A 14,188-nucleotide genomic window follows, 5' to 3' on the forward strand; every position below is an offset into this window, starting at 1 on the left:
AAATGGGTTGGAGCTAGCTACCCACTTGCATTTGGACTTTGAAAATCAAGAAATAATCAATAATATGCTCAACAATTATTTGTTTGTTAAGTACTATTTACGAGCCAAATACTTGCAAAAAATAAATAAAGAAACAAAGAAACAAAGAGCTAAGTGATCATCCAATATTGGTCGTTTTCCTGCAAGATAGCTGCAATATACTTGATTGTGTGGAAGTAATTAACCAGCCATCCAGGACCGAGGGATATATATTTGTAGCAATTTTGTTACTTGAATTGCTAGCAATATGAGCAATAAATATGAGAAAACCTTTATGGAGTCTACTCTCGTAATAAATCTTGGGTAGCCTAGCCTCCTATTTGGAAGATGGCCCTCATAAGGGCTTTATCATATTTGCCGGGATCTCGAATTTGGGGCTAAGGAAACTTAAGCTTTTGGGATAACTGGTAATTTACCATGGTATCAGAGCCAAAGGTCGTGGGATTGAACCTTGACTCCGTCAATTCACTCCCCCAATTTAAATTAAATATTTCAGGTATTGGGTCTCACTTATTAAAAAGAAAGTTTGAGCCCACACGTGAAGGAGAGTGTTAAATTAATGATTAAGTGATTAAATTTACATCTTTCCTATCAGGTTAAGCTTTTTGGATAACTAGTAATTTAACATGTATGCTCTCCTGATTTTGAAATCCTTAAAATATATTTTATGGACAAAACATGGACGGATGTACTATTTGCGTTTATTAGATATACACAAGGATCATCTATGTGAAGAAATTCATAAAGAAATAAAAGTAAAAGCAGAAATAAAAATAAAATAGGCACAAAAATTTTACATAATTTTGTCTATGACCTACGTTAACAGATAAAGCTCAAAGGGCTACATTACACTTGATCTTATTGCTTGATTAATATTACAATACAAATACTCTTATTTATAAGATAATTGAAATAGATAAGTATGATAATCAAATCTAATCATCAAACGTGATTACAATCACTCTTATACAAGGTAAATAACATATATTAATATCAATTTAATATATTTCCTTTCTCTAACACTATGGACTATGATAGTTTTTGAAACCGAACGATAAATCTATTTGATAAATTGCCTTACTGTAAGTACTAAAAAATTTGTTAACCTATAATTTAATTACCCTTTATTCACGTTTTGACCCTCATAAAAAAAAAAAATAAATAAAAAAATAATGGTCATTCCGCTTGAGTTGATACAACGTGTGTGGATGGAATCAAGCCACGCATACCATGCGGCCACTTGCTTGTTTTTATTTATTTTATTTTTATTTTGTTAAGCACCACTTGCTTAGTATGAAGTTGGCCAAGTTAGTTAATAAAGCACAACGTTAACTAAAATAAAAAGGATCTTTACTGCTAAAAAAGTTCTTCTTTCCTCAGAAAAAAATAATTATTATTTGCTAGATATTGTCTTTCTGCACGTACGCCTCTTATTCTTCTGAAAAGTTATTCCTGCTATTAATTGTTTCTATATGACTTCAAACTGAAGTAATTAGATCACATGTCAAGAAAAGGTCTTCATGAGATCATTGAGATGCAAGAGTGGTAATTAATCCAAAAAGTACCTTAATTCATATATGTTAAAAAGTTCATGGAGTTTTGTGAAGTTTTTTCTTATATTTAATTGTCACAGTCAGATAGGATAGCCACAATTGGTCTTTCACTCTTCCTGCCCTATCCTTTTTGCTCCCAAAAAAAAAAAAAAAAAACCTATATTAAAACATATATGTTGGCTCGATTAGTGGAAGCATGGGACTTTGAGTGCTCATCGTGGACTTAAGATTGAAACCCACTAAGTGCAAACTGTTTCTTCGAGCTAGCCCTTCAGGCGAAGCCAACGACTTAACTGGTTCATGCTGAGAGAGTAGCAAAGTATGGGTCTTGATTTTATCTGATAGGAGTAAGGTGTACGAGGTAACCTACCTTAAAGGGTTTTCGGTCATTAAAAAAAAAAATATTGGTGAGGCATTTTTTTTTATTTACCATCTCTAAACCAAACCCCCTATTTGGTTGCTAGAAAATGTGGGAAAGAGTTCATTTTTCTTCATTTGGGGACAGCATACGAGTGTGTCCAATAATATGTGTTAGTGCTTGATGTTTTATTTCATTTTTATTTTGGGTGCAATTTTTATCCCCAACCCACCTCATATGTCGGCTGTCCCTTGAAACTAATTTCCCACTTCATGCCCTTTGTGGGGCTCGATCATTTACTCAATAAGTGTATATAGTCCCGTTTGTTAGGGTTGATAAAACTCAATACGCATTCAATGCAAAAATAGCGGGATATGATTGTAGGGTCCTACTCATTTAAGTAAATGGATCGAGAACTAAAGTTGACCTATATAGTTTTATACTCATGTTTCGATACGGTTTGAACCCGGCATGCGATGCTTAGAATTAGCAAATTTTTACACGATACCTAAATTCAACACAATCTCAATACAAAATTAACTAGTTAAGATTGAAGGTTAAAAAAACATGCAAAATCATAGAGGCAATTACTGCAGTCTAAAGCCATAATGATTTATGGTACTGTTTAAGAACATTGTTCAAAAGCATCAAATGCCTTGAATTTGGTCAGAAACACAAATGCCAGCATAACCTAACAGTAAGATGATGAAAAGAAAGCCAAAACAAAGAACATGTACGAGGAAACCCGGTTTTTGGGGAATCAAACATACAACCACTCCAACAAGGAGAAGCTGTTGCCTAAATTAATATTAATATTATTAATAATAATAATGTGGTTTTGTCACACTCACACACATACTTGAGGCAGACAAATACAACTCACTAAGCACTAGTGAGTAGTGAGGGAAAAATTAATTAATGGAGTAATTAATTATGGGCTTTAGTGCTAATTTTGAGGGATACCTCGCTTGTTGAGCCTCTCTGTTTAGAGTTAATTTTTAGGGTTTTGTGGTGGCCAAGAAATTGTATTTGCATCATTCCCCATATACCCTTCAATTATGCAGCTCTCACTGCTCATCAATCATGGCGTGCCTCATTACAGTGCAAAGCACAGGTTTTGGTAAAGTGCTAGCTTTTACCAAAAATCAGGGAAGAGTTCAATCTTCTAGCCTTGAGCTGCCTAAACAAAGTGATCATGTCGGTTAGGGCATATGAATTTAGTAGAAGGAATGGGATGAATCCGGATTCTAGCAATTTGTTGTTCGGATAGTTAGTAATTTAGATAATTAATGTGACAAAGTCCATATGAGATTCATTTGCCCAAGCATATGAGTGAACATACCCAAAACTTGTTTGAAAATGTGAGCTTCATAGGGACGCTTTCACACTTGGCAAAATTGTTGGAAGTCTCTATCCATTTAGGATTGAGTTTGATGTTTAAATTGCTTGGTTGGGGTTTTTGAACTATTATTATATTTTAGAGTGTGTTCAGCCCCGTGATTTTACAAGTTAAATGTGTGTTTTAAAACAAAATCGTGAAAAAGTGTCATGTTTGAGAGTGCATTTGAAAAAAAAAAAAAATGGTAGCTTGAAAATTATGTAGAAATCGCAGATAAGAGAGCGCGTTTTTAAAAATGTAAGATTTTAAATATCAAACCGCGATTTCGCCAAATTCTTAACTACGTTTTTAATAATTGAGCTTTCATTAACTGCGTTTGGAAACCCTTAATTAAACCAAATAGACATTTAGTTAATGACACCCAAATTTAGATATGGGTATTTCATGTGGATTTAAAATGTTTAGAGCAAGTTGTATTATGTATTTAAATTCACCATTTAAATTAGTTAAGTTAGAGCTCTGTTCTCTATTTAATTAGGAACTATTTTTATTATTATTATTATTATTATTATTATTATTATTATTCTCTCATTTTCTTAAGGTCATGTTATGCCAAAGTTCATACATTAATAAAGTTCCATTTAATTTCACAAGCATATGATAATGGACTCTCTATTCTTCATTCAAGCATTTGAACGGATGACCAAAATCCACAGCAACAAAGTAAGACTTTTACTCTTTATTCTTATTAATTATTTTTAAAATATTAATTAAATAATTAAGTTCATCATTTCTTATCAACTTAAACTTTTGAATAAACAGTAATTTAACATAGTGTCATATCAGATGTCCTAAATTCTACTCATAACTCTACAATTAATCTTCTAGTTAAACATTCAATATGTTAAATCTCACTTGTTGAGAAGAAGACGTCACAGTGACCGGAGCATTAAAGTATTAATTAAACGAACAATTTCTTGTTAGGTTAGAAATTTCTTCAAACACATACAATAAAACTATCAATGTCGTGTGTCTCTTAAAAAGTACATATTACTCATGTGTTCAAGAGACACATAATAGTTTTATAAACTGAAGAAATTTTTATCATTTATTAACCTAAACTTTTGAGATAAGCTATAATTTAAGATATAAAACAAAATTAAAAATAAGGATGTTGAAGAGATTAAGAGATAAGTTTATATTATATGAAATATCCTCTAGGGTCAAACCCTAAGGTGTGTTGTCTTATGTGTGGGATATAGCTAACTCCCACTTCACCCATGCCATGCATGCTAAAAATGAGAGCAAGGGAGACAAGCTTGACGACCAAACCTATCCAATGTACGTCGTCTTCTTTAAAGACCTACTCTACTCTACTCTACTCTACTCTAGGGGAACAAGTTGGGCACTAGAGAGGAATAAAAATGTTCCAAGTTTTGATACCCATTTGCACCACATAATGATTGATCAAATTCCTCCATTCAAGGATATTGCAAGATCAAACTATGAGCCAACCTTGGGATCTCTGATATTGCTCTTCCAACACTAAGTATTTAGTTTATTTGAGATTCCTTTTAGGTGTCCCTAACCTATTTTGCGTTGGAAAATATTTAGGGTACTATTACGTCAGTTTTGTAAATTGATATGACAGTTTGTTTGGTACTGTAACGTTTGACGTAATCAAAATTCAATTATTTAGTGGGTGACATGGGAAGTGTTATGTAGACTTACAAACTAATATGACGGTTCATGTACCATTGTCACGTCAATCACAATCAAATTTAAGTGGTTGATTTTGTTGTGTGTCTAACATGGTAAATATTATATGGACTTATAAACTGATATGGTAGTCCATGTGGCATTACCACGTTAGCCACAATCAAATTCAAGTGACTAACGTGGTAAGTACTATATAAATTGTCACATTAGTTTATAAGAGATTTGTAGTAAAAATTGTAGTACCCATAACAACATTCCTTTGATTTGAAAATGTTCCCGACGGATGCAAAGATGTTTTCTTGGGGTTCATTCCATTCCCTTGAAGGAATACCTTTCTAAGTCCTATGAAGTTACAAGCTTTCACATGACTAAATCCCAGATTAATTTTAAGGGTTACTTCCTCTAACATAAGCTTTATGCTTTTTTCTTCATTTTTTTTTTAATCATTGAGAAAGGAGCTCCATAAAAAGAAAGTAGGGTAAAGAAGAAGAAAATATATAGTTCTGATGAGAACCCTGCAATCTAAAAACCTATGATGGAAGTAAAGTTTTGGGTGATAAAGAGGCTCTAGATCACCATCACCGACCAATGAAAGTTGCATGATGCATGTGTTTGGTTAATAATCAAACCCAATTAACAAAATATCTCTCCAACATTTAGAAAGAAAAAGGAAAAATGGTAAGCAGCAAATCAGAGAAAAGGAGAAGCCAACCCCCCCCACGTGCCATGAAAAGCAGAAAGGTACTATACTAAGCAAGAACCTCACGTGCAAGAGATCCAGAGGCCAGACTTTAAAAAGAAATTAACCCTAATGTCCAAACTTTCTGACAAGATATTCCTCTCTAAGCTCATTCAAGTTGAAGATGTTGTCTTTTGCTTGGTGGTCAATGGTCAAAGATCCATAAGTGCACTAGAAAAGGTGGGTTTAGAAGAACAAACAGATGGGTGGGTCAGCATGTGAGCCACACGAGGGGTTCTTTATGCTCCTGGTGTGACAGTCTTAGTCTCAGATGCAGAGATTCTCAGCAATTTTATTGTTTAAATTGCTAGCAAATTGAGTAACAACATGTAAAACAGTTAATATGGGACTCACCTGACAAAGCAAATTTAAAGTTGTTCACCCACCTGCTCAAGCAAGTAGACTCCATAAAAACTCTCTTACATTTACTGTTCGAATTGTTAGAGATCCGGATTGTAGAGCCTCCGAAAGACTAAAACCCATTTTGCTTTGTGTAAACAGGGTTTTTATTATAACTGCATGCCCTCACTTTTAAGGGCTAGGTCACGTGGAGAGCCTCTTACTAGTGTTAAAAAAATGCGACATGAGCTCATGTCTCCACTATATATTATTACTGTCTTAGTTGAAAAAAAAACTCTCCCTAGGGAAAGAAGAAGAAGAAGAATAAGAATAAATATAAACCACCCTAGAGCTCATTAGCTGGCTTTAATCTCACCCATTCATCATTTTGGAAAATCATAATGTTATTGGTGATGATGGAAAATCATAATGTTATTGGTGTTGATATCCAGAATGAACTGAATCACAAAAAAAAAAAACTAGCTAGAATAAAGGGTGCAGAAGTTCCGTTGCCATCTGATTCAAGTGCATTATTGACTAGACACTTCATGGACCTGATATGGCATTCAATATGGAAACATGTCAGATGCACTTGAAAAACTTAATAGCCAATACAAGAACCAGTGCAAACTTGAAAGATTATGCAGAAATGGTTGATCCAAGTATAGAGGGAAAGATTCAATGTCATGAACCTAGGTATTCATTTTGGGATCAGTCTAGTAGAGAACGGGTTAGTTTTGTCTGCTTATCAACACAAAGATGAACCCAATTTTCCAATCTGCCCACTGGTTTGCTCATTGTAAGGAAGGGAATTAATATACTGGTTTATCAACTCTGTACCTCAGGTTCATCACTATTTCAAACTGTAATCAATACAATATTCCATTAGAATGGCTGTTATTTGGCCACTACAGACAACTAACCAGACCATTATCACTTTTCTTTTTTTCTAAATCAGGCACTAAACAGCTGTAATACTTCACATCTTCCCCATGTCATAACCTTTCCGGGCCTGTTTATTTAAAACATATCATACAATTGAAATACATTATATTAAAAAAAAATCAATAAAACAAGAGAAAATCAGATATGGAGAAATGATATTTCAAATAGATCAAACCTAGTTTTAAGGCTTCTGAGCAGAAAACATGATGAAAGATTGCTGAACTTTGCTTGAGTAGTTGGTGAGGCCACATGATGTGCATAAGTCCTTGATCTCTTCCTCTGTCAAGTAATTATAGTTCTGCAGACTCCTCTGCACCACCCCCCCAAACAAACAAAAAAAGAAAAGAAAAAAAAAGAAAAAGAAAGATATGTGGTAAGAGTCCATCTTCATGGCATATATGAATAAATCAAAATTTCCTTCAAAAGGACCTTAGATCCTATGACCACATTAACAGTTGTATCGTAGATCCACCCATTGACAGGCCATACCTGAGACCAGTAGTCTCTGACCAAAATGCTAACTTTAAGGTCATGTTGGCAATCATAAGACTTAATATACAATATAAGGCAAAGACAAATGGTTATTGGTACACAGTCTCATATTCACAAGGGGCAAACAATTAATAATAGATTGAGATGGATAGATTTAACAGGTGAAAATAGATCAGAACCCAGAAAATGAGTTAGAATCTCCTATTATAATGGAATATCATGAACAGATTAGGAATCAACAGTCCAAGTGTTTGAATAAAGAAGAGGTAAAGTAGGATTTCAATTACATAAAAAAGTTTCGTTCAAGAATTCTTCACATTTATTAGACAATACACAACCAACTCCTCTCTGTATGTTCAATAAATTTCACTATTGCAGCTCTTTATCAACTGGTCAAACAGTAAGAGTAATTCATCAAGCAAATGGAACACATCCCAGAAAACTGAAATACACCCACCCAAATAGGATTTAATGCATTGAACGAGTATTACCTGCCTAAGAGAGCGCAATATCCAGGGAGTAGATGAATTGTATAGCAAAAATGTCGTTCCTACAAAGACTCCACCACTTCGCAATATACGAGTGATTTCAGCAACCTGACAATTATGCAATAGAATTTTATTAGTTAACAAATACCTTTAAAAGAGTGATACATCCATTTAAATGGAGCAAAGAGAAACTTCAAAACATATATGATAATTGCATGGTCTTTTTCTTATGGGGATGGTGAACAGGATACTGACAAATCTTGTCTGTGTGTGTGTGTGTGTTTTCCTGGTACAAACCAAGACAAACTTTTTCCCGAGAAGGTATCTGGACTCTGAACAGTTGACTTGTCCCTGGACATGTGGTAGGATTCAAACTTGAGCCAATGTTTCCTGAGGTGTTGTGCATCCAAGTTGATGATTGAGCCACATAGACCAAACCAATTCAACGAGGGCATAGTGTGATAAGATCAGTATAGGCTTGGAGTAGATGGAGGATTGTGCTGTTCTAGATAAGTTTCATATTTTTGGTTGCCTAAACGCATTTATTCTGGAAAATATGAAGTCCTAGCTATTGAAAAACTTTGAGAAGAATATCAGAGGAAGAAACAGCACTTACAGCATTGGAAGGAGACGGCCAGCAATGCAAAGCTGCTCCAGCATGAACAGCAGCAACTGATCCTGATGAAAATGGAAGCCTAGAGACATCTGCCCTTACAAGAGCAAGATTACTGCAGATTCTCCAATGAAGTGTGAATCAGGATAGCAATTTCTTCTCTTATACAATCTATAGAAAAATAGACATAAATATTGAACGATTTCATGTCGTAACAGCTATAACTAGATAGTCTCCGACAGGTAAGCTAAACTTACGTAGTTAAAAGAGTGCTATCACTCTTGATGAAATTATAACACTGGCGAAGCATATTTTCAGAAAAATCAAGTGCAATAACTCCAGAATAGGTCACAGATTTGGCAAACTTTCTGGAAAACAAACCACTCCCGCAGCTAACATCTACCAGAAGACCACCTTCAGCAGATTTAAAGTACTCCTGCGCCATTTTGAACTGTAATGGATATCAAATGTCATGTGACTGCAATGTTAGAGTTGAAAAAGATGTTGCTCTAATCCTTTTACACATGAATAGTGGCGTGTAACAGTTTGTCAATTTATAATTTCTCAGAGTTCTTGGAGATTTTTTCTTCTTTTAATATACATTAGGGATTCTCTTGTATATTTTCTATGTGCTAGGATTGCGCCCCTCTGCGATTTTAATGAATTTGAATTACTTATCAAAAAATATAACAAGCGTATGGACTAAGTAAACATTGATGCACAAGGGCAGAAGCAGCTTGAGATTGCTTCAGATGAGGATACAATTTAAAGGATAGATTATTTTTCCAAGATCATAAGGAGACTCCACAAACCTATACATATAAAGTTGCTCCCACTGCAGCTTTTTCTTTCAGAATCACCCTCACGAAGCGTTTTACAAATATTGGTGCATTTGAACCACACTAAAATCCAAGAAAGACATACCTCTTCATCAGGCCCAGGGAAGCCACTTCGGTTAAAATTCTGACGCCAGCCTCTTTCATACAAGAATGAAACAAGTGGACTCCTAAAAATGGTGCAAGCACCAAAGGTAAGACATACCCAAACAATTAGCTATCTTATGCAATCTCAAATCTCATATCCAAGGCATGGTCTAATTTTTCAATTCCTAATAACTTGACCAAATTCAGCAAGAAAATAACCAGTGTATAATTGGGAGAGAAAATCAATTCATGTATACCGGAACAGCTCAGTCCCAGTGGGTTTGACTTCAACATATTCCCTTGAACCAGCAGTAACTGTGAGATCCAGATAGATGTCTTTGCTGGAGTATGACTTACTGCATCTTTTACACATGAAACCAGACCTGTAAATTGCTGGTCTGCATGTTTCACAGTTATCAAGTCAAACCTTCAGGCCGAAACAATAAGTCAAATTCTAACCAGATAAAAGAAAAATCCAGAAAAATGAAACAAAGAATATGTACCTGCAGGTATCATTATGCATTCTAACTTACAAGTTAATACCTGGAGGGCCTTTTCTTATCAGTGGTTCATAACATACTGGGCATGCAAATAACTCTACTTCCGATTTCTGATTCTGCTGAGTTCCTAACTCCTGAAAGCACATACTTTTATTAATTTCTATACACTGGATAAAAAGGGAACCATACACTTGATGAAAAAAAAGGAAGTGTTGAAGTTACTGTGCTTATGTAATTTCTTCAATTCTCATCAAGACACACACACAAACAAACAAAAAAAAAAAAAAGAGAAAAGAAACCCAGCATTAAGAACTTTTTATAAAATGATTGAGCTGTTATACTCGTGTACTGCAAAAGAAAATTCCTGTGATCCTCAACCCAATTTCAAGCCATTTAAGGTCAACATGATCAACCTATATTGAAAACATTAGGTGAATATAAACTCATCTCAAACTAATGCACATCAAAACATCTCATTCATAACACTGACTCAATCTGTCTCTTTTTTCCCAAGAAAGACTTCCTACTCTACATGTGGCTTAGCATCAGATTAGGAATGCGCACCAAGTCAACAATGACAAACATCTCTTGGTAACATCAAAGGAATCAGGATTACTCACTCATCAAATGTTTACCTTTCCCCAACATTTCGCTATTTGTTTCCGAAAATGAATTAAAATATGTTTGTTTATGAGCCATAGAAACCAATGTCTTCTATATTTCTTAAAAATCAGCACAAGAATATCAGCATTAGTGAAGCACAAGATATTTTGCAGTGTGTGTGTTCTCTAACATCTTGCAACAGAAAGGGGTCTTGTGAATTCATTTCTATTCTTCATATTCATTTATTTATTTTGGATAATTGAGTAACTTTTATAGATCACAAACAAACACATTACAGGCAAACTTTAGCCACAGCTAAAGACAAACTCCAGAAACCCAACCTAACTGCTCCCAAGCAGCAGGAAAAACACTAAACCAACAGGGAAATTCCAACACTTGATAGCCAAACAAAACAAGCTAAACCAAAATCTCCTTATCAATACCCCAAGAGCAACAAAGCTCAGCATTCCTAGCAGTAGACCAAAACTTGCGTTTTGTCCAAAGTTTAGCTCTAACCTCCCAATGGATTTGCTGCAAAATTTGCTCTTCTGTACGAGGATGGCCAGCATGCTCGATTTCGTTCCTGTGTTTCTCCACAAGTTGTAAATTGAAGACCCAAAGCCAAGTCTACAAATATTAGCTTGTAAAGTTTTCTTCTTCCAATGATCCAACCCCACATATATAACATCTTCCCATCTAATAGGAGGATTCAAATCACCACATTTCTGCATGACCGAAGTCCAAATTCTCTTACTAACTCCTCATTCGAAAAACAGGTGCTCTCTATGTTCAATCACACTTCTACAAAAAGCACACCTCACATCCCCTGTAAAACCCCAATGCAGCAACTTGTTCTCAGTAGTGTGGAGACCCTAAACCTCCTCACACATTCAAAGAAAAATCTTGAGATGGAATATATATTATTAGCTTACATATTCTAAATCTCTCAATACCTATTGAATCCTCCTATTAGCTTTCATATTATTATCTCTCAATAACCCTCTCCTCCCTCCACAGATAATGTTCTCAGAAACACTTGAAAAATATTTCTAACTAGTTGTTCAAGCATTACACTCGTGTTAACTTTTTTGCCTAACTTGGGATTGAGTAAAGTTTTATTATTTAAGTTCTAACTAGTTGTTCAAGCATTACACTCGTGTTAACTTTTTTGCCTAACTTGGGATTGAGTAAAGTTTTATTATTTAAGCTTAAGCCTCCTAATAGAAAATGGTGAATTTAAGCTTAAGCCTTCATGTGTAGACTCAAACAATGAAACATGTTACTAGCAATATGATATTATTACAACAGAAATGATAATATAATGAAATAGGTAAAGGGATAAGAGTAGGGAGTAATTGGGTATTACCGGTTCTAGAGCAACCACAGAGCTGGCGCGAATGGTGGAAGAAGGGAACCGGAGGCGAGGACGGAGTTGGGAATCGTGAGGAGGAAAGTATGGGCATTTCGGGAATGAGGTTTGGCGAAGTGGGTGAACCTGGTGAAGGAACGAGGAAGCTACGGCCATCAGCTCCGACCACTCTTCTTCTTCCTTTGTTTCTTTGTCTTGTGCTTAATTAACTGATTCTCGCGGAGCTTAACGGTTTGTTGTTTGGGAAACAACCAAGTGTCCAAATCTACTCCTCAAAACTATTACCTGCCCCCAAAGGATTAAAACAAATTAAAAATAGTAATAATAATAATATATGCTCTTTTTCTTTTTCTTTTTTTCTTTTTTCTTTTTTATTGGTTTAGAGTATGTTTGATATTCTGTTTGAGAAATAGAGTTCTTAAGTCAAAAAACGTTTTTTTAGTAAAAGTTTTTATTAAAAGTGCGTTTTAGCAAATTTTGACTTTTTGAACTCTTACAAGTGCTTTTAATTTTTTTTTTTTTTTATCATACTTTTTTCTTCAAACGAATATTTTTAGAGTTAAAACGTATTTTTTGACCCCTCAAACACACATCCAAACAGATCCCAGGAGTTATCACTTTTGTGTTATTTTTTAATTTTTAATTTTTATTTTTGAGCCCTATTATTTTGTGGGCTGGTCCAAGGTATGAGGTTGGGTGGGGTTGGGCTAGAGATGGGGATGGGCTTGGCCCATTATTGGATATTGCACTCTAACAGTTTGTGATATTTTTTTTATATATATTTTTTAATGGGTAATAAACAGTGATAATTTGTGAATTTTTTTTTAAATTTTTTTTAAATTTTTTCTCATTATTAGTTTAATTTGATGGATTGTCCTTTTATTTTTTATTATATGTCTGTTTGGAATATGTTTCAAGAAAAAAAATACAAAAAAAAAAAAAAAAAAAAAACAAGTGATATAGCAATATATAATTGCCTAAGTAGAAAACTCAAAGTTAATGTCAAATTATAAGTCATACTTTTGTTTGCAGAGGTGTTAAAAATGGAGGCTTATAAACAATGTTAGTTATTTTACTGTTATAATGAAATGTCCTTATTGGTAATTTGGTTATGAAACCTCAATTATATGCTAATGTTATCAAAACACTCAATTAATAAAAAAAAGTAATTTTTAGTACTTTTTAGCATGATTTTAAAAATTGCATTTTTAAAATCGCACTTATTGAAATCATACTCCCAAACAGGCCCTAAAGAGGCTATTCAAATATGTAAAGCTGTAAGGGCATTAATAGATGGTATGTGCATTGAAGATGAACGCTGATTTTGTGGGGTTGCTCATGTACAAAAAATAATTCCTATCAAATGTCAATCACTAACACATATGATTATACATCCAAAACTAGGGAGAGGAAATTTGGGTGTGAGTGCTATGCATGCAGCGTGTCTTATCTTCACTCGTGGTTAAAAATAGTAGGGTTTAATCTATCAACACCAATGTTCTTACTAATTAATTAAAAATTTCTTAGTTATCAAAAGCTAAGAGAGAGATACATATCTAAAGAAAATATGCTCAACTTATATTTAATGAGATAATTTTGTACCTCTGATTTTGGTTTGGTAATTGAAATATATAAGTATAATATAAGTAAAGATTGATGAAAATAAGCTTTTAGCCTTCTCAGACTGTGGGTTCACATTGTCTTTTGTAGGCTAAATGTTTGAAATAAGCATATTTTCCTTATAATAGTATGATAGATATTCCTTGTATAATATAGATATGAATGCTAGTTTCTGTTGAATTCACGTTTGCCTGATTTTAAGACCATTAATAAATTAATTTCCAGGACTTTTTAAATTCCAAAACCAATTTTTTTTTTATCGCAATAATAAGCTTTAATATTACCATACAAATAAGTAGGTTTTGAAATTTAAAAAGTCTTGGAAATGAAGTTATTAATGGTCTTAATGTGGTGGTGCAGACTCCTTTATCAGGCAACACGACATCTACTCCAAAACACATTGTTTACTGATATGGCATATCGTAAAACACACTGTTTCATTTAGACTAACGGGAGTTACACAATTTTGATGGTAAGAATTATTTAGTTTTAGCAGGTTGACTCATGGGCTTATAATATATTTATCCATATATATATATATATATATGA

At 34.0% G+C, this 14,188-nt stretch overlaps 1 protein-coding gene across 2 annotated transcripts; it reads right to left on the bottom strand.

Annotated features, from left to right (window-relative positions):
- Positions 1-6,417: 6,417 nt before the first annotated feature.
- Positions 6,418-12,264, bottom strand: LOC132184416 (S-adenosyl-L-methionine-dependent methyltransferases superfamily protein). Of its 2 annotated transcripts, none has more exons than XM_088518274.1 (9): positions 12,017-12,264; positions 10,081-10,181; positions 9,805-9,945; positions 9,549-9,630; positions 8,882-9,075; positions 8,628-8,739; positions 8,015-8,119; positions 7,207-7,341; positions 6,418-6,640 (listed from the first exon to the last, which is right to left on the bottom strand). In XM_088518274.1, the coding sequence occupies exons 1-8, from the start codon at positions 12,173-12,175 to the stop codon at positions 7,213-7,215; spliced, it is 1,023 nt and encodes a 340-aa protein (XP_088374400.1). In that variant the 5' UTR covers positions 12,176-12,264; the 3' UTR covers positions 6,418-6,640; positions 7,207-7,212. The 2 variants fall into 2 exon arrangements, with proteins under 2 accessions (XP_088374400.1, XP_088374399.1); XM_088518273.1 differs by lacking the exon at positions 6,418-6,640 and adding an exon at positions 6,647-7,098.
- Between the last annotated feature and the right edge of the window lie 1,924 nt (positions 12,265-14,188).

Source organism: Corylus avellana, chromosome 7 (genome assembly GCF_965113065.1).
Source record: "Corylus avellana chromosome 7, dhCorAvel1.hap1.2, whole genome shotgun sequence".
NCBI lineage: Eukaryota > Viridiplantae > Streptophyta > Magnoliopsida > Fagales > Betulaceae > Corylus > Corylus avellana.

Coding starts and splice junctions, on each gene's coding strand:
- LOC132184416 (XM_088518274.1), bottom strand. CDS start 12,175: ATGGCCGTAGCTTCCTCGTTCCTTCACCAGGTTCACCCACTTCGCCAA. Junction 8,740..8,881: donor GATAGCACTCTTTTAACTAC/GTAAGTTTAGCT, acceptor GAGAATCTGCAG/TAATCTTGCTCTTGTAAGGG. Junction 8,120..8,627: donor GGCCGTCTCCTTCCAATGCT/GTAAGTGCTGTT, acceptor CATAATTGTCAG/GTTGCTGAAATCACTCGTAT.